Consider the following 18,846-nt stretch of genomic DNA (forward strand, 5'->3'; position numbering starts at 1 on the left):
AGCTTCTGCTATGTCCTACTGAAGCCTGGTTTATAAAACCAGCCCCTCTGCTGAGACCCTTACTGTTGTGTGGATCAAGCAGGTCTGCTGCTGACCCAGCCTTAGCTCCAGTTCTCGTGGCTGCTGTTGGTTTGAGACTAGCATACAGCATCGTTCCCACGTAGATTTTAGGTGTAGGAATACACTTCTGGTTGGAATTTCCTTTCTAAAGTCTATTGAGAATTCAAATGAGAGCCAGATGAGTTTTTTCCTGTTCATTTAGAAGAAAAATGCAAAACATCATGAGAAACTTTAAGACTCCAGCACTGCCTGAAAGTCCTCACCACAATAACATTTTCCTGAAAAAGTTCTTTCCAGGGGGTTTTGAGCTTGCAGGTCATAAGCATTCGTATGTTTTTCTACCGCTGATGAGGAAAGGCCTGATCAGTAAACAATGAATGAAGGAAATGCTTTGAAATACATTCAACAAATAGTGGCTTTGTAGGCTCAGTTTTGAGGCTGCTTATAGCAACTGCAGAAAGATTAATGAAAGCTCCAGGTCTGCTCCCAAAATCAGAGTCAGCCAATGGAGCATCACAGCTATAATTTTCACCCTTTGGCAGTGTTGCCTTCCCTGCACATCCTCCAGTGGAGTCCAGGCTGGTTTGTTTGGGTTATTGTTTGTCTTTAAAGATGAAGCTCTATCAGAAAATAAGGAACTGTAATTTTCAGTACAGCAGTGTGATTCCTTAGTAGTAAGTGAGCTTTCAGAGCATAACGCAGTGGCCACAGGATACCATGGGTCCTGGGTTTCTAACTACCGTTACAGTGTAAAAAAAATACTGCAAAATACAGTCCATCTCCTAAATCAAAATACCTTCATCATGTGTTCAGTTTTAACCAGTGGTTTCAGAGCAACATGTGGGCTCTTAAGATGGTTACTTAAAATCTTTAACTTCCATTTTGCTGAGATTTCACTGTCAGATTTAGGCTTCTCCTTTTGAAAACTGAGCCAGGCATTTTTACAGTGAAATCCATAGGAGAGACTATCTTTTGTAGGCAACTGCCTGCTTTCTGCTTCTGTTTCTGTCTGGAGAACAACTTATCTCATCATAATTCTGGCATATCTGAGGCTAGACCCTGCCAGAATCTGAAAGTGAAATAAACCATCAAAAAATGTCAGATTCTTAAAAGTGCAGACCAAGGTCAAGTCTAGAAAAAGGCTAGACTTGGAAAATAAAGCACTTTGCCTTTTCCTTCAAAGCATACACAACCAACTTTCAATCTTTGTGTTTATCTGTATATCCCATTACTGTAGCACCGGACAGCCAAAAATGGCTCACGTCCTCAGCACATATATTCGATCTACTGGCCTTGAGGGGACAAAAAGCCAGAACAGCCCCTGGATCCTGCTCTTCGTGGAGCACATCTGGAGATGGGGAAGGGCCCCAAGCTGATCCCGGAGGCAGTGCAGCAGCCGGCAAGGAGTTTCCAGATGGAACGGGTCCTGGTGGCCCCGTGCCCCTGGGGACGGCTCCCAGCTCGCTCTGGAGGTGACATCCCAAGGAGGGAGGTGTCCTCACACAATCCTTCTGGGCAACGGCAGCTGCTGTTGTTCAGGGACTTATCTTCCCGAAGACCAAAGGGAAATTTTGCCCAATAAATTGAACCCAGGATTTTGAATAGCAAATAGCATCTCTCATCTCTTCTTTAAGCAGGGTATTTTAATGCTCTGCAGAATTACAGTGTGAGGCACGCTGCCTTCCATCTCCTTAATCCTCTATAAATTTACTTCTAACAGCTACTGCCAAAATACAGTATGGCACTCGCACAGCACATGCTTCTTCAGTGGTGAGCACAAAGCGGCTTCTGTTCAGAGGGAATATGTTGCAAGCCCATGAGTGACACATTGTGAGTGCTGAAGATTATGAAACATATTCTGAAACTGAGCAAGCCATAAACACTTCATTTTTCAGAAACAGTCACTTCTGTCATTCTGCTTGGCAAATGTATGTATGCAGACCTTGGTGCATCCACGTAGCACACGTTGAACAAGCACTAAGTGCTAAACCAGTGGCATGCCAGCAGCACTGCAGAGTTCAGAGGAAGTATTTCAAGTATGCACTTCAACACTCTTCTCGGTTTTTATAAAAACCCATGAGCTTTATTTGTTTATTTTTACTTCACTAGCTTCTCTCTTGGACTAAACTGACCTCAAACTATAGCATGGAGTTACATTCATTGATCTCCTGGTGAATGCTCTCTAAATGATCAGGAACCAGGTCACGGCTTATGACAACTCGTATCTCCAAGTGGGAAATACTTGCTGGAAGGGCAAGTGTCTTGTGTCTGTTTATGGCCCGATGCTCCTGTGAAGTAAGTAAGTCTAGAGATCAGCCGAGGGCTGGAACAAATCCTTAATAGCAAAAAAACTCCTCTCCTGTTTGATATCCAGGCCATCTGATTGTTGAAGTTGTAAAGGAAGGAAGATGTCTTCATATACTTGTAGCATATTTTTGAGCATAGTACATACTTTAGCGTATCGAGTCTCACATTTTTCTTTCCTAAGCAAGGAAGAACATTTTTTTCCTTTTTTAACTGAAGTGTAAGTGTTAAATGATGTGTCTCATTTCCCACCAAAAGTCTAGCTGAGCAAGGAATTAGTCATCTACCTTCCAAATAGCTAGCTGGTAGCACTGTCTAGTGACCAAACCATCTTTGCCCACAGTCAGGCAAGTAATGATTCAGACGAGTGGGAATGTGCTCTTCAGCAATCAGAGCAAAGGGACTCCGTCTGTGAGATGGCAACTGAAACTGTCCAACTAATTTCCCATCAACTATTAGAAGATTAAGAAACACTTGAAATTCAGCCAGCAAGTTAAAAAGTGCCAGGGACTGTATTTCACTGACATTTGCAGAGCCAACCCTTCTGTGTTCCCTCCTGTTACCCAGCTAGAGACATTGACATGAAAATAGTAGGTTTGTGCTTCGGTAGCTTTGGTGTCTCCCGCTGTCGACCCCGCAGACCCACGCTCCTGTACTGGCAGGGAGCAGACACTGGTAGGTGTCCAGCTTTCCTGTTGTCTTCTTCCAGGGTAATGTATGCTGCGTAGCTGAAGGGCAGACTCCAGCTTTATAGAGTGGTAACTGCAAACATCTAACTTACCTAAGCTCTTTCATGCTATTTGATAAAAAGGCAATTTATGTCTTTCCTGCTTGTAGCTAAAAATAACAGTAAAAAAAGTATAGAGTGTTGTTAGTCCTGGGTGGTGTGCTAATTAGTTCTTTGCTAACTCTGCTTTATTGCTGGCAATGATTATTGTCGAGTAATTACAGGGTTCCTATGAATCTGGCTTCCATTTGCTCTGTGGTGTAACAAGGATAAGGAAATGAGAAGTGTCAGTACTACGGATACCCAGTGTTATTTCTGCCAAAGCAGAATTTTGTATTATAGGCAACAGTTATTTTCTACAATGGTTTTAATAGCTGGAAACAGACCTAGGTGAGCTGCAGAATGGAAAACCAGTATTTTCACTACATTAAAAGTCTGTTCTCTACTTGAAGGAGCACATAAACCCCCCCAGCCTTCTATAAAAAAAAAATTGTAGAAAGGAAACGAGAGACTTCAGCTAAAATGCTAAAAATAATAACTATACCAACATAGCCAGGTTGTCTATTCCTTCCTCCCTCCAGAATGAACAAATAAATATTTATGTACAGCTATCATGTAGGAATTGCTTTAGCCTGATTTCTGCGTGTTGGTTTGTAGCCGTATGGACTGCAGCTTTCATTGCAAACAGGACTGAACAAAAAAATCCAGTGATTTGTGTGAAAAAAAATCCTGGAAGTATTTCAGTTCAGATACCCAAAACATTTCAGTTCATTGGTAAAACTGTTTGTTCTGTAATCTTCTGTTTGGGTTTTCAAAGCGTATTTAGATGTGTATGTGCTGAAGTGTATAGAAAATGTCTGTAGCCACCTGGTAGCAGAAGGCAGGATGAGGTGAATCAGAATCAAAGGTGCTTGAGGAGGCAAATGAGAGTTAAATACCTCAAACATCTTCAGAGAGCTGCACCCTACCAGTTAGGAAAATTAAATATCCTTAAAATTCTGGCCTTTGAGTTCACTACTTTGACATTGAAAGTTATCTGTATCTATTCAGTAAAATTAAACAAAATTTCCATCATGTGATGGAAGATGGAAACTGTCTGAACAGCTGTCTGAACAGTAGCTCCACTGCTACTATAAAAAAGAACTTTTAATTTGACTTTCCCACATTTAGTACTGTTTTTGTATTGGAAAGAAGTGTTTGGAAAGCACTTTCGTAAAAGTGGGTGCCTTTGTGAAGACAGAGTGAGGAAAGATTTTCTTTTTTTAGTAAGCAAGTAATTGCTTCCTTTAATCTCTTTGTTTTTCTCATGACTCTATAAAGATCAGTATACAGCCATGTAATTAGTGGCTCTGGACTAGATCACGCTGAAACACACACTAGTGTGACTTCACTGTTTTTACAGCACTGCACAGTCAAACTAAAGGGTAAAATTTAGTCCATAATAGCATCTTTACATAAGCATACGCTATTTCTTCAGTCACTGAAATAATTTTTAAAAGCAGTAGAACCATCAAACAATAGAGGCCATCTGGTCCAACCCCTGCTCACGGCAGAGCCAGATTATCACATCACATCTGGGACTGACATAGGATCAGTCCAACTCCAAAAAGGAAGATGGACCAAGTTCAGAATATCCAGTTAAAGAAAATAATATTTGTCCTAAGTATTAATTTACTGATTTTTCATTTCTTCATACAGTCATAAGAGGACATCCTGGCAGCTCTCATTAGTAATGTTCCTGTAGTAAATAGCAGCTGGAAAAAAAGCGTTAAGCAGATATGGGTGTTTGATCATAGAATCATAGAATCATTTAGGTTGGAAAAGACCTTCAAGATCATCAAGTCCAACAGTTAACCTAACACTGCCAAGTCCACCACTAAACCATGTCCCTAAGCACCACGTCTACATGTCTTTTAAATTCCTCCAGGGACGGTGACTCCACCACTTCCCTGGGCAGCCTGTTCCAATGCTTGACAGCCCTTTCAGTAAAGAAATTTTTGTCTAATATCCAACCTTAACCTCCGCTGGCACAACTTGAGGCCATCCTCTTGTCCCATCTCCAGGCACCTGACAGAAGAGACCAGCACCCACCTCACTACACCCTCCTTTCAGGTGGTTGTAGAGAGCAATGAGGTCTCCCCTCAGCCTCCTTTTCTCCAGACTAAGTTCCCTCAGCCGCTCCTCATCAGACTTGTGCTCCAGGCCCTTCACTAACTTGGTTGCCCTTCTCTGGACACGCTCCAGCACCTCCATGTCTTTCCTGCAGTGAGGGGCCCAAAACTGAACACAGGACTCGAGGTGCGGCCTCACCAGTGCCGAGTACTGGGGGACGATCACTGCCCTGCTCCTGCTGGCCACACTATTTCTGATGCAGGCCAGGATGCCGTTGGCCTTCTTGGCCACCTGGGCACGCTGCTGGCTCGTATCCAGCTGGCTGTCGACCAGCACCCTCAGGTCCTTTTCCGCCGGGCAGCTTTCCAGCCACTCTTCCCCAAGCCCGTAGCGCTGCATGGGGTGGTTGTGACCCAAGTGCAGGACCCGGCACTTGGCCTTGTTGAAGCTCATACAAGTGGCCTCGGCCCATCCATCCAGCATGTCCAGGTCCCTCTGCAGAGCCTTCCTGCCCTCCAGCAGATCATCAGTGTCACCTGCAAACTTACTGAGGGTGCACTCGATCCGCTCATCCAGGTCATTGATAAAGATATTAAAGAGAACTGGCCCCAGAACTGAGCCCTGGGGAACACCACTTGTGACCAGCCACCAACTGGATTTTACTCCATTCACCACAACTCTTTGGGCCTGGCCATCCAGCCAGATATTTAATCCTCTCAGAAATAATAATAATAATAAAAAGTAGATATCCACAAATTATGTTAATATTCATTTTAGAAATGATTTTTCACTACAGTCTCAAGACATGATGAAATGTTAATGATATTGATATACTTCAGTGATAGTAATTACAACACGGTTGTGAATCAGAAAAAGTCGTCTGGGTTTGTAGGTACAGCTCTTGCCTGTACTTTTCAGGATAATGCCAGCTCTCCTGTTACTGGACTGTATGTGGATGACAACTTCTTCCAAACTATGTGAACAAGTGACATTCTGCTGTTTGGGGTTTAGTTTTTTCAGAAGAAATACACAGGACATCGTTCTCAATAGGCCCGTTCATGGAAAGAGCTAATAAGGAAACAGTAGGATCTATGGCAGGTCTACTTGTAGTGTTAATCAGCTGATACCAGCTGATAATACTGATAACACCAGGTGGGAGCTCAGCACTTTGTGTTGCATTCACTGTGCACAAGCCATGGATTCAGACCTCTGTCTTGAATATTTGAGCTCTTCTGTATGTGTTGTATCTTATCAATGTTTCTTGCACTACAAATTACTCATGTCACACAGAACTCCAAAAGAAAGTGCTTTAATCTTAATTTATGATAAACAAGAACTGAGAAGTCTTTTTTATTAATACATCAAAGTATTGTCTCCAAGGGGAGTTAGTTTCATATTAATGTTCGGTGTTTAATATAAATTCACAGCATGAAGACCACCTCGGATAGGTAGAGATTCTCTGATGTATATCTGATTGCCCACATGTAATTTCAACATCTACAGCACATGAAGGGTATAATCAAAGAGTAATTAATATGTTGATAAGGAATTACGTTTTGTTCTACTTATCAGTGTAATTCAGAGAGAAAGTTTACAATGACAACATCTATCTTTTGGGGTATTGTTTACATTTTCACTCAAATTACAGCATGAAGCATTCTCCTGCATTCCATAGCGCCTTTCATCTGATGAGCTCCAATTACTGTCTGACCAATTAACTTCAGTACCGCACACATGCAAACCACGCTGGTTATTGTGGAAAAACTGAGTGAGGCGTTGAAGTCTGAAACTTGACCTCCAGTTTAGGACACTGAGCTTGAAAACCCTGACTTCCAGAGACATTAAATCTCTGTCTTTAATTTGAATTACAAGTACCCACGAGAGCTGAAACTAATGCTCAGCCTAGCACTACATCCTCTTGGGAGCCCTCTGAATGTCAGGCCACCCCAGAGACCTTGTGCATCTTGTATGCTGTTTGAATTCAAGCTGTCTACAAATCTCTCCTAGCCTTGCAAGAGATGACATTTTTCAAAACCTTGCAAGGACGGAGGGTAGCTGCAAGCTGCATGTAGTGGGGTCCATCTGCTGCATCCAAATTCAAACCAGATCTCAAGGGCAAAGTACCACACAAAACAGCTTGTGCAATTTATGTGCACTGAAGAAACATACCTTGTGTACGGAGTGAAGAATATACTGCTCCTGTAATTAAAGTAATAGCAATCTAATCAAAGAGTTAGTCCAGATACAAAGATAATAACGCTTATAATTCCAAGTATAAAGTTATGGCAAGTTTCCAGTAGTGGTACAGTTAGAATTGATACATATGTGCTTCCTATTAGCTACAGCTCTCCCTGCTGTTATGCTTACCCTTCCTATGACTCTCTGGGTCCTAAAATCAATGCTGCTAGTCTTCCTCGAGAAGAAAAGGGATGTAGAGGAGCTTACAACAAGCCTTCATCTGAAATTCTCCTCTAGGAGAAGTATGATGTTGCTGGCAGAGATATTTTCCTCCTCACTGTTGGGTCAGTCTAGGGTTATTTTTACACATTTCCTGAAATAGTCATAGGATCACAGAATGGTTGAGGTAGGAAGGCACATCTGGAGGTCATCTTCTCCAACCCCCCTGCTCCAGCAAGGCCACCTGCAGCTGGCTGCCTAGGACCATGTCCAGATGGCTTTTGAGTATCTCCAAGGACGAAGCCCCCACCACCTCTCTGAGCAACACGTACCAGCACTCAGTCACCCTCTCAGTAAAAAAGTGTTCCTTGATGTTCAGATGGAGCCTCCTGTGTTTCAGTGTGTGCCCATTGCCTGTCACTGGGCACCACTGAGGAGATCCTGGCTCTGCCCTCTTTGCACCCTCCCTTCGGATATTTGTACACATAGATGAGATTCCCTCAAGAATTCTCTTCTCCAGGCTGAACGGTTGCAGCTCTCTCCATCTCTCCTCATCTGTCCGATGTCCCTTAATCATCTTCGTAGCCCTGTGCTGGACTCGCTCCACTAAATCTGTATCTTCCTTTTACTGGGGAGCCCAGAACTGGACCCAGCACACCAGATGTGGCCTCACCAGTGCTGAGAAGAGGGGAAGGATCACCTCCCTCGGCCTGCTGGCAGCACTTCTCTTAATGCAGCCCAGCGTGCTGTCTGCCTTCCGTGCAGGAAGGGCATGCTGCTGCCTCATGTTCAAGGTGGTGTCCACCAGACCCCCCAGGTCCTTTTCTGCAAGCTGCGTTGCAGCCTGTGGACCACTCGCTCTTTCTCTCTTTAAAAATAGTGATCCAACAGAAGATCCATAACATGGATATGTTACGTGAACGTAGAACATGAACATATAACATGAATAGGTACATATAGCTACAATGTTTCGATGACTGCTTATTAATAATATCTATTCATTATGGAACTATCAATTGTAAAAATTGTAAAAATCACTTTATAGCACATCTGGGTGGCAAGTGAGCATACACTTGAAGGCTTTCTAAATGCCAGCTGGACTCAACATTTCCCTTTTCAATATGAGCTCAGAAGCTATTTTGGTCTTCAGGCCACGCTTTGGTCCCTAATATGTAGAAGTTTAGATGCCACCTAGGTCTCTTAACTTGGGAAGTCAAAGCCAGAAACTCATAAAATAAGAATCTGTTTTCAAAATTTGGCCCATAGCGACTCTATGAGTCACCAGAAGTTTTGGAATAGATCCCAAGGGATGGGATTGTTACCCCTTCTCTACCTATTTGATAATCATCCTTCCACATTAAAAATACAATATATTTTACATTAGAGCCCTTAAAGACTCACATTTTCCAGACCTTTATCCAAATACATTTTTCAGTGGACATACAGTGCTCATGTATCAAAGCCCTCTTAATTCTCAAGTCAGCGGTGCTCAGCTTTTGAACGGCAGGCGAAATAGGTGGGAAGGGCAGCATGGTACTGAAGAACGGGTGGGTGGTACTCTGTGCTGAGCCAAGACTCATGGGGGCAGTCAGAAGGCAAGAAAAGGAATATAAATCCTAATGGGGAAAGGGGAGGATGTGAAGGGAATCAGGCTCTTAATCACTTCTGCCCATTAGCAATACCAGAGTATTTTTCCTAAGACTAAAGGGAGGAGAGTCTGGTGTCCTTGTCAGCTCCCTATATATATATATATTATTTGAATTTTATCTATCCCATAAATCCAGTTAGTAGTTTCAGCTGGATAAAGTATTCTCCTTGTTTCTTGTCATAAACTGCTGCAGCGTTCTTTTATGCAGCTGCCACATTTCATCCTAATGCAGCTGCATTTCACCCAGAGATGAAGTGATCCCTATATATAACTTTCGCATCAGTTTTTATAACCATTTAAAGTGCCTCAAGATGAGATGTGGGATGCAAGCTATTGTTTTATTAGTGTCATCACAAAGTGCTGCATTGTACAAATCAATTGTAAGCTAAGAAGAAAAGTGGTTTCGAAGTTATACTTGAAGGTAGGGAGAGATTTTTGGAGTTAGGAGGGGTTTAAAATCCTGTTTCAGGAATTTAAAAGGAAGATGGCAAAAAAAGAAGAAACAAACTAAATTGGAGTAAGGTTGTATAAACTGAATGGACATGTGGGACTGTGGGTAGCAAAAATGTCAGAGAAATGAATGGCAGGGAGTTAGTTTTAAGTGACTTTGGAGTGGAAAACATGGAAAGAAAAGGAGAAAGGGAAACCAGCCGTAAACAGAAACGGTCATGATGATAAGCAGCAACCAAAGACCTTGAGAGGACACTCAAAGGAAAACCTCAATCTCTTGTCTTTATCACATAGCTGAGCCATATAACATGGATATGACTTTTCAGCATCAGTTGGCGCTATTAAACATCTTTGCTCTATTATTAATGTTATGTCTGAGACTTTCAAATGTTAAGACATCTTGGTGTCCAAATCTCATTGCATTCTCGTGTTTAGGTGCCTGATTGTGCTTAACTCCCTGTACCTCAGCAGAGGGAGTTACTTAGAAGTCTGCATAATGGGAGAATTCCCTGGGGAACCGATTTTATGCTAAAGACCCTTAGGGACAGTGATGGCTGCCTGGAAGGGCAGCTAATTGCTCTGAATTGGGAGTCCCTCTGGTTATTTCTTGCTCCTGAGGTCTTTATGTGTCCCTGTGTCCCCGCTGGCTTGTTGTGCTGGCTGCTTCGGTGGCCCCTGCCAGTCACCTCTCGGCTTAGAGCTTGTGGAGTGTAGCACGTTGTACAAAGGTCTCTTCTATACTGCAAACTGTTAGTGTTTTCCCTGTTGGTGTGATGCTATTTGCGTAGCTGCCTTCGTGTTATTAGCATGAGGGAAACCATTGTGTTGTATACCTAGCTGTGATGATATCTAGATGTAAAAAATATTAATACAGACACTGTTCCCAGACCTGTAAAGTTTCATGCCTGATGAACCTGCTGTAAATCTCAGGCCTACCAGTTTTACTGGTATCCCATTAAGTTAGGAAAGGAATTCAGCATAATCCTTTCATCCAAAGGGGACTTAGGTTCCTAACTCCTTGCTGGAATAACACACCTTTCTTATTGGGAAATGCAGCCTTCCTCAAGATAAAAGGCTGACGAGAAGTCTCCCAGCTGGGCTGTGCAGAATTTGGTTGTAGTAAGGAACAAAACAATTGTAGTGGTTGAAAGAAACATTTTATATAGTCCCAGACTATGTCTGAGCAACACAAATTTCAGTAGCTCAGATGGAAAAGCTATATAAGGGGTCATCTAACTGGGAAAAAATAATCTTAGAACACTGTCTTTAGTTTGGTTTCATTTATTCCGTTTTGGAAAATCCTTTTCCAAATCTGTGGTGGTAGCAGTGAGTAGTTAGATAAGACTCCAGCTCAGTTTTGAGCCCACCCATCTCCTGATCCCAGTGTCCTTTGGCAATGAATTTTATAGATTCTATTAAAAAAAATTACTTTATCAGTTCAGATTGCTTCCCTTCTTTTTCATTCCTCCCTTTTCATTAATCTCCCTGTCCTTGTGCTGCAAGGTGGAGTGAATAGAAGTTCCCAATTTCCTATTTTTTTTATTACCCCTGATTTTGTACCCTTTTATCGTAACCCTTTCTTATTCATCTCCTCTCCATGGTAAACAGTCCCATTCTTTTAATCTCTCAGCATATGAGATTTTTTTTCATGTCCATAAATAATCATGCTTCTCAGTTTCAACCTTTCTAAGAAGTCAGAGCATGAATGGACATCATCTGACTATTATTCGCCAAGTGTAAAGAATTACACATAAAGAAACTACTCATGAGCTTGAAAGGATCTTTTTCTGTTGACATTTGAATTATATTCAGCCACAGTAGTTTAAAAGGTCCATATTTTATTGTATTTTTACTAGTACCACAATATTCTGCAAAAGCTTAAGGTCTATTAAAAATAACACTTTGACAGCTTTACTTGTTCCTTGCTTGCAAAACATAACCTTGCCTCTAACAGTAATTATATGGCATGATATAAAATAATTCCAATGAAATTCCACTTCTGAAAACCTTATTATCAGGATTTATTGAAGAGTATGCACCGTAGTGTAGGAAAGTCATATAAATTCATTGTATGCTTATGTTTTATTTTATTTATGATATATTTGTACTATAAATGGTAATTTTACGGGTGCATGGTACAATTACCTTTGCGTTTTTATTGGAAGTCTTCTGGAAAAGTCCTACAGAATGGAAGGGAATGGGGTAAACCATTAGACTGCTACCTAAAAGCATTCCCTCAAATGGAGTTCGCAGGAAATTATGCTAAAAGTCTTAATAATTTCAGAGACACCGATAATCCTTTGCACAAGAATTTATGCCATCCTATAAATAAAACTTCAGAATTTGCCCTTTTAAAGAATTCTGCTGGGTACAATGCAACATGAAAGGTTACAGAAAATTGTATCTGTTGTTATTAAATTGTATGGGACTTTTTCCTTAGGGAATGAGAAGTTTTGTATTTTTCCATGATTTACACCAACCTGCTTGCAGTGGTGAAGTGAGATGATAATCTAGTAGTTAAGGTATTAACCTGCTCCTTGCAAGCTACAGATGTGAGCCTCTGTTTTGCTGAGAATTTCCTATGTGACCTTGGAAAGTCATCTTTTCTCATATTTACAAATATTTTCCTGTTCTTTACAATTTAGCACCTTTACCCTACTGTAGTTTAATTTCATAGCTCTGAAGTAGCTTTGCAAATGCCATTCAGGCTTTAGTGTTATGTAGTAGCAGAGTGACAATGGATTGATGGGTTTAGGTATCAGAAATTTGGGATTTGGTCTGTCCAGGTGAGATTTCCAAGGGTATTAGTAGCTGAGGAGTGAATAGCCGTATTTTTATGGGCAATTGAAGGAGTCAGGCACCTAATTTCCACCAACCTTATCTCTAACCTGCTTATGTACTTCCGAAGTGCTTTAAGCACCATAAGTGCTTACAGATCTCCATCTGTAAAATAAGAATAAGAGTTACACAGATAAGTATCTTGAAGACTATGAGGTGTCGGGGCAGGATAGTAATGGTGTCTATTGAAGTATCTCAGACTGTCCTACAAGAAGGTGAAACATGCTAGACCTTGTACAGCTTCGGCCTGAACTAAACTTTCCCATCTGCCCTTATGAGTGCTCTCATGGGAAGCCATCGGGATGGTGACATGGCTTTTGGTGACGTGAGGGGTGTGGGGCACAAGGGATGCATCAAGAGCAGTGAGGCAAGGCTGAAGCTCTCCCACACAGTGTCTACAGCTGCCTTGAGCATGCCTCAGGTGTAAGACATGATCGATGTTTCCTACCCAGGAGTATTCTCTGGTTCACCTTTTGCACAGGTCCACAGCAGCTCCTGAGAGTAAAAAATGTTATTAAACCCAGGGTTCGGCCGGGCCTCCAAACTGACCCCAAAATGCCAGGTAGATCTTGTTCTGGAAGCTGCAGTACAAGCTCTGTCATCCCAACAGTTTTCTTCCTCTTGAAGGAAAGAGTAAGACAAGGACCAAAAATCAATATAAAGCATGGCACCAGACTAACCACCTGCAAACTCTGTGAGCTGTAACCAAGCTCTTACTCTACTCCCAAACAACGCTGGCGGCAAGAGTGAGACCTCTTCTACCCCACGGACCAGCTTGGGATGGACACTGGAGCTCACAGATGTGGCTGCATGGTAAAATGCACACCTTTCCGAGGACTTGATTAATCATTTTTTCTAACACTCCCGGATATTTTATCTTAAGTCTAGTAAATTAGATTTAAGTGGTGAGCAATATAGGGGGAATAGAAAAGTGAGCATAAACAGTGATTCGTTACAGACAGATGAATAATAAAGGTTATCACATAAAGTTGACATAAACACAATGGATAGGGTAATTATGTACCTTATTTATTCTAGTTGCTATTCCTTTCACTTCATTGTGCAAAGGGATGTCTGAATCTTAAATAAAAAATATAGTTTAAAAAGAGGGGAGTAACACCAAAAGAGAAGATAGAAGAGACAGAGTGGCAGAAAGGCAGAAACAAGATGAAATGCTGATGTCTAGACAGGAATATGGAAAGGACTGTAGTATCTAGGTCTTAGCACCGACATTCGTGGACAGTGATAAGGTCCCAAGCTAGAAAATTAATTTACTTACATGATTTTCTCTTGACACAGCTATTTTTTTCCAAACAACTTTTTAAGACAGTTCTCCTGTGTTCTTTCATGTGAGGAAGGACTGTCCCAGTGGTTTGGTTTTCTTGGGCTCATTAAAATGCAGCTAATGTGGACTAAACAGGACCCTTAGAGGATCTGGGTCAGCTTGCTAACCCAACAGCAGGCCGTTTCCAGTTTTGGGGGGTTAGTTTTCTGCCAGCTCAGAGGCTTGAGCTACATCTCTGAAGGGTTAGCCAGGAGCTGGTGTGGCACGAAGGGAAGCAGGAGAAGGAGCCAGCTGGCGTGGGGTGGGCAAGGGCGGCTGTCCGCTTTGGTGGCACCTGGCTGCTAGAGTCTTCCTCTGGTGTTGGGCACCATCAAAGCAGTTTGTGAAGAATCAGGGAGAGTGTTGAAAGAGAGAGAAAGACTGCAAGCAACTGTCTCCATTTCAGCCCCAGAATAGCCAGAGCACCCACGTGGTCTGTGAGAGACAAGCTCAAACCTGCGTAACGCTAGAGATGGACTCAAAGCCAAGTCCCAGCTGTGCTCTGAACATCCGTCACATTTCCTGGGTGAACCTCTCTCTCCTTATTTCGCTCTACTTACAACCTAAATAAATGAAAAAATCGATCAGAGGTTTGCACTTCAGTCTGTACTGTGCGATATATGCTTTGGGCTACTGTATTGGTGTCTCTGATAAACATTTAGTTTAATATAGAGTAGGACAGGTCTAGGAGGAAAGACTAAAACACAGTCCCATGGTGGGGAGGAAGGTGGCTTGGATGATCAAAGAGGTGTGCGACAAGGTTTTAAGTTGCTGCTTGCATGTGGGCACTGAAAGGTTTCGGTGAAGCAAGGGCAGCTTCTGGGGTGAGATGCGAGGAAGGTCGGCAGCAACGTCTGTGCGCAGGGGACTCTGGACATACCTTCTGGGAAGAGCTGGTAATTGGGGGGGATATGGAGGCCCTGAGGAGATCATCACCCCCATCTCCCCAGAAATGTGGCTGGAGGGCTTTTGCATGTGTGGGTCTCAGTTATAACTTGCTACTGGTAGAAAAGTGAAATGGAAAAAAGAAATTTGTTTCCTGACAAGCTTCAACTAAAAACTGAAAAAAACTGCTGAGAATTCAAGTACTGTGAGACATACTGATGCTTGTCAATATTTGTGACTGAATTATTATCTAGCCTTAATAATTCATGATTGTTATTAACTGCTGCTCAAGCAAGTGGAAAGCAGTGGGTAAATTATCCCTGACTTTTTTTCCATCAGCAGAGCAGGGCAGTAGTGCATAAGGACAACCCCACCATCGGGTGTGCTGGGATGAGCAGCCTTTTGGTCACGCCAAGGGAGATGCTGCTTGTGGGTCAGCAGTGGCTCATCTTCTTCTGGGAGGATCTGTGGCTCCTGCCAGCCTTGAGCTCAAAACTACGAGCCATGTCCTCTCTAAAATCCCTCTTCTCAGTATGACAGCCCTTTTCTGTGCTGTTGACAAGCTGCCTTGGAGCCACCTGTGAACACATGTAGTTTTCCAGGTCCTTCAGGGTTGCACCAAGACAGTGCAGCGGCTGCAGGCTGGTTCAGACCCCTGCGTTAGCCCGGACATGGGAACAGAACCGGACCAACACTGCCAAAAGTATTTCTGCAACCCTTCATTGACAGCTTCAGTGAGGTCTTTTTGGTGCTGTGCTCATGCCTTCTCAAAGAAGTCTTCACTGATGTTTAACTAGCAAGTAACAAAAAGCAAATATTAGAGTGTGTGCACAGAAAGAGAAGGTTAAACTGAGCATCTCAAATTATATTTTAAGCATAACAATATCCAATAATGAAAGCATCTCTATTGAATTCTGAACTGTAACTTGGATTACATGCCCAGAGTGAGAGAACAGAAATCACCTTTGGTGTCTGCTGAGGAGTAAATCCTCGGTTGTGCCTTTTCACCCAAAATGTAGGACCGGCCAAGAGGGGAATGGCTGGAACAGGTGCCTTTAGCCAGTGGAAATACTCTTGTATGAGCAAAGTCATATTTTTGGCTGGGCCAGCAGCACTTTGCACTTCTCCCGTCCTCTGAATAAGACCAAAAAGGAAAGAGAGATATGGGGTGGAACTGGGCACTGATACGTGTCCAAGGCCCAGTATCCTGGAAGCTGAGTTAGCAAATCTTCTTATTCAAGGCTGAATCTCTTTGTTTGAGGTGGTCATTCAGGAAATGGGAATACTCCCCATTGATGCCTTCATGGAGGAGACAGAGTCAAAGTTTTGAAGACAGAAGTTAATCAGTTAGTCATTTTTGACTGGTTGCAGTGTGTTACAAACAGCCTCATACAAAAAAACCTACCACCAACAACAAAGAAACCAGACAACAACAACAAAAAAAAACCCCAACCCAAAAAAGGGTGAGATTTACTTCCTTGGTTATTCCCTGCAAGTATTCACCCATTGCAACCTGAGATTTTTTAGATCTCACTTGAGCTGCAGGAAGATTCCTCAGCAAGCTCCTCTGAGCAGTCAACTGCAAAAAACATTGAAATATGATAAGCGTAAAAGAGCATTAAATGGTAGCATTCTCTGTCACCCACAGCCTCTGTTAGTTGTGCTTCCAGGCCAGATGAAGCTAGAATGTACATACAGCTGTTCTGAGTTGTAAAATACATTTTGAAATAGGATTGATTCATCTGTGTTTCATGAGATTGAATTAAGCAAAAGAAAAAAGTATAAAGACTTGTCTTTTTTCCAAGCATTTAATAAAAATATTCAGTCTCACTGGAACATAATAGAGATGTGCTTTCAGCACACAGATGTGCAGTAGTGAGAGCCACGTTTTATGTAAGCTGCTCATTCTTTTGTGCAGTGTTAAGAACTGAATGTACTTTCATACTCCGTTTTTTTGGCCTTGACATGAACTAATGTCAAAGCAAATGAAGACCTGGTGGTAAATCCTTTTCAGCACTGCTAATGATTTCTGCCATTGCAAGAGCTGTTACTGGTTGTCTAATAGTCTTTGGGAAATAAGGCTTTTGATACATAGACCTTGTATTCTGAATTTTGATTTCTGTGGCAAACTTTGCTGGCAACTCGGTATTTAGAGGAGCAGAAAGGTGTGTGGGTCACATACTGCAGAGTATATTCAAAGCAGGTTTTACGGTGAGCTTCAGTGGGTAAAGTCATTAGAGCTATAATGAGTGATTTGAACAGAATTTCATGGGGAAAAATTCATGCCAGCATCTCCTATCTATAAAAATGCATTTTAGTAGAAAACAGATTTACAACTGGAATTTTTTTTTGCATGCAAGGCAGAACATGCAGAAGAGCAACTGAGCCTGATTTTCTTTTTCCAGTTCCATTGCTTGCTTTATATTTAGGGGTTGGTATTATGGCTGCCTAAGTTTTACAGCCATGAATGTGCCAAACCCCTTGACTGGTTCATTCAGGTTGAATAATAAGCAACATAAAATGTCTACTTTCTTCAACACCTGCACACTCCATTCCTTACCATTTTGCAAATGTAAGAGATGCAGATACGTGTTTTGACTTTGATCTTGTAAACCAAAACTGTTCAAGTGGTAGATCCTGATCTAGATCTGGGCAGCAAGGAGACGGTGCCCAGGTTTCCCCAGAAACCCACATTTCTCTGGGTGAGCCTCTATTTTCAGTTGTTCCTCCAGTTGCTCTGGGAGCAGCTGCGCATAGAGGCGGTGCAGGTGCTGGGCAGAGCCGGACCTGGCACACTGCTTTCCATAAAACGAGCCCATGGAGCTTGGTAAAAATGGAGGTACCCTACTGCCAACACGCATCAGTCATCTCCGAGGTTGGGTGCGTAACCGCGTGTGTGACTGCTGGAGTGCACAAAGTCTGTTTTGCTGGAGACACTTCAAAATTTATCCTCTGTTTTTGTGTAGCTGATGTTTATTTACTGCTGCTTTAGTAATTGCACAGCATAGATCTGCCTCTCCTGTGCAAAAAGCTTTAGGTCTCGTGTAGTCCCCCTTTTGAGCGTGATTTCCTTCCATTCCCTTATGCTCACCTATCCCTACTGTCACCCCCAAAATAAGGAGGGACTACTTCCTTGCCCAGCTGATGATTTCCCCGCCTCTTCCATGGGGCTAGGACACATCTTACCCAGCAAAAGCTGCTTGAAAGGGGGAAACCGTCCCGCATCAGCTGTGTCCATACTTATAAATAGTGGAGAGGCAGGGACAAGATGACACAGACTGATTCCTCTCCTCACTGCTTAGTAGTAGCCTTCTCAAGAAAAGATTTGTCTTGATAACTGAAACAATCCAAAACAGGCCTGCAAGCAGATTAAAATTAAAGAGCGAGCAGTCTGGGGTCCAGTGCTTGAAGCTACTGCCTGTTATCTATTTTATTTAGCTGCACAGACACACTTGTAGCTGTTTATCCTCCCTCTGTTAGCAGCCACAAGAGAAAAGCATTGTCAGTAGTTGATATATCCCACCTATTTTAGACACTACTTTAAGGTGAAATGAATCTCCCTTTGGAAGTAACCGTCTCTCTATTGACGATGGAGGGAGTCTACATAATGGAATTCAAATGGCTGAAGGTAGGAACGCGCATCCTACCTGTGCGATTTTCCTTTCAGTAACATTAGACCTGCACTGGAGTTTTCCTGGCAGAGCTTTCAGTGGCTTTAACGGGGGATTTTTCTCCGCAAGAAGTGTCAGAGCAGGAGAAAACACAGGGCATGCTCCCTATCACCCCATTTCCACCTTGCTTCATCTTCGCCTTTCCCCAAAAACTTACCCGTGGGGGAGGATAGGACACAGGACCACAAACCTAGATGAGCAGCTTCTCCTGCTGTGTGAAGATGATTAACAGTTCTTCCTGGTCACCAAGCAGCTACACAAACCCCAGGGTCCTGTGGAGGCAGGTGGATTTCTTTAAGGGACTCTTCTTTTATTTTCTGATGCTGTAAAAAAATACTTCAGAGTCATGACAGTACTTTTAAGCAACAAACAGCTACTAGCAAGTCTCTGCTATTTCCTTATAATTTAAAGAACTTCTAATGCAAAATAA

The 18,846-nt window shown here is 42.5% G+C and overlaps 1 protein-coding gene across 6 annotated transcripts in view; it reads left to right on the plus strand.

Annotated features, from left to right (window-relative positions):
* The window catches only part of STARD13 (StAR related lipid transfer domain containing 13), a 252,009-nt gene that overhangs the window by 194,586 nt on the left and 38,577 nt on the right, over positions 1 to 18,846 (plus strand). Inside the window, exon 1 of one of the 6 annotated variants that reach the window (XM_049822919.1) lies at positions 2,912 to 3,039. The exons of the other annotated variants lie outside the window; for them this stretch is intronic. Coding sequence (XP_049678876.1) covers positions 2,946 to 3,039 — 94 coding nt within the window. The 5' untranslated portion in view covers positions 2,912 to 2,945. Of the gene's footprint in view, positions 1 to 2,911; positions 3,040 to 18,846 lie in introns of those variants that run through there. 6 annotated transcript variants of the gene reach the window in all.

This window comes from Accipiter gentilis, chromosome 19 (genome assembly GCF_929443795.1).
Source record: "Accipiter gentilis chromosome 19, bAccGen1.1, whole genome shotgun sequence".
Classification (NCBI taxonomy): domain Eukaryota; kingdom Metazoa; phylum Chordata; class Aves; order Accipitriformes; family Accipitridae; genus Astur; species Astur gentilis.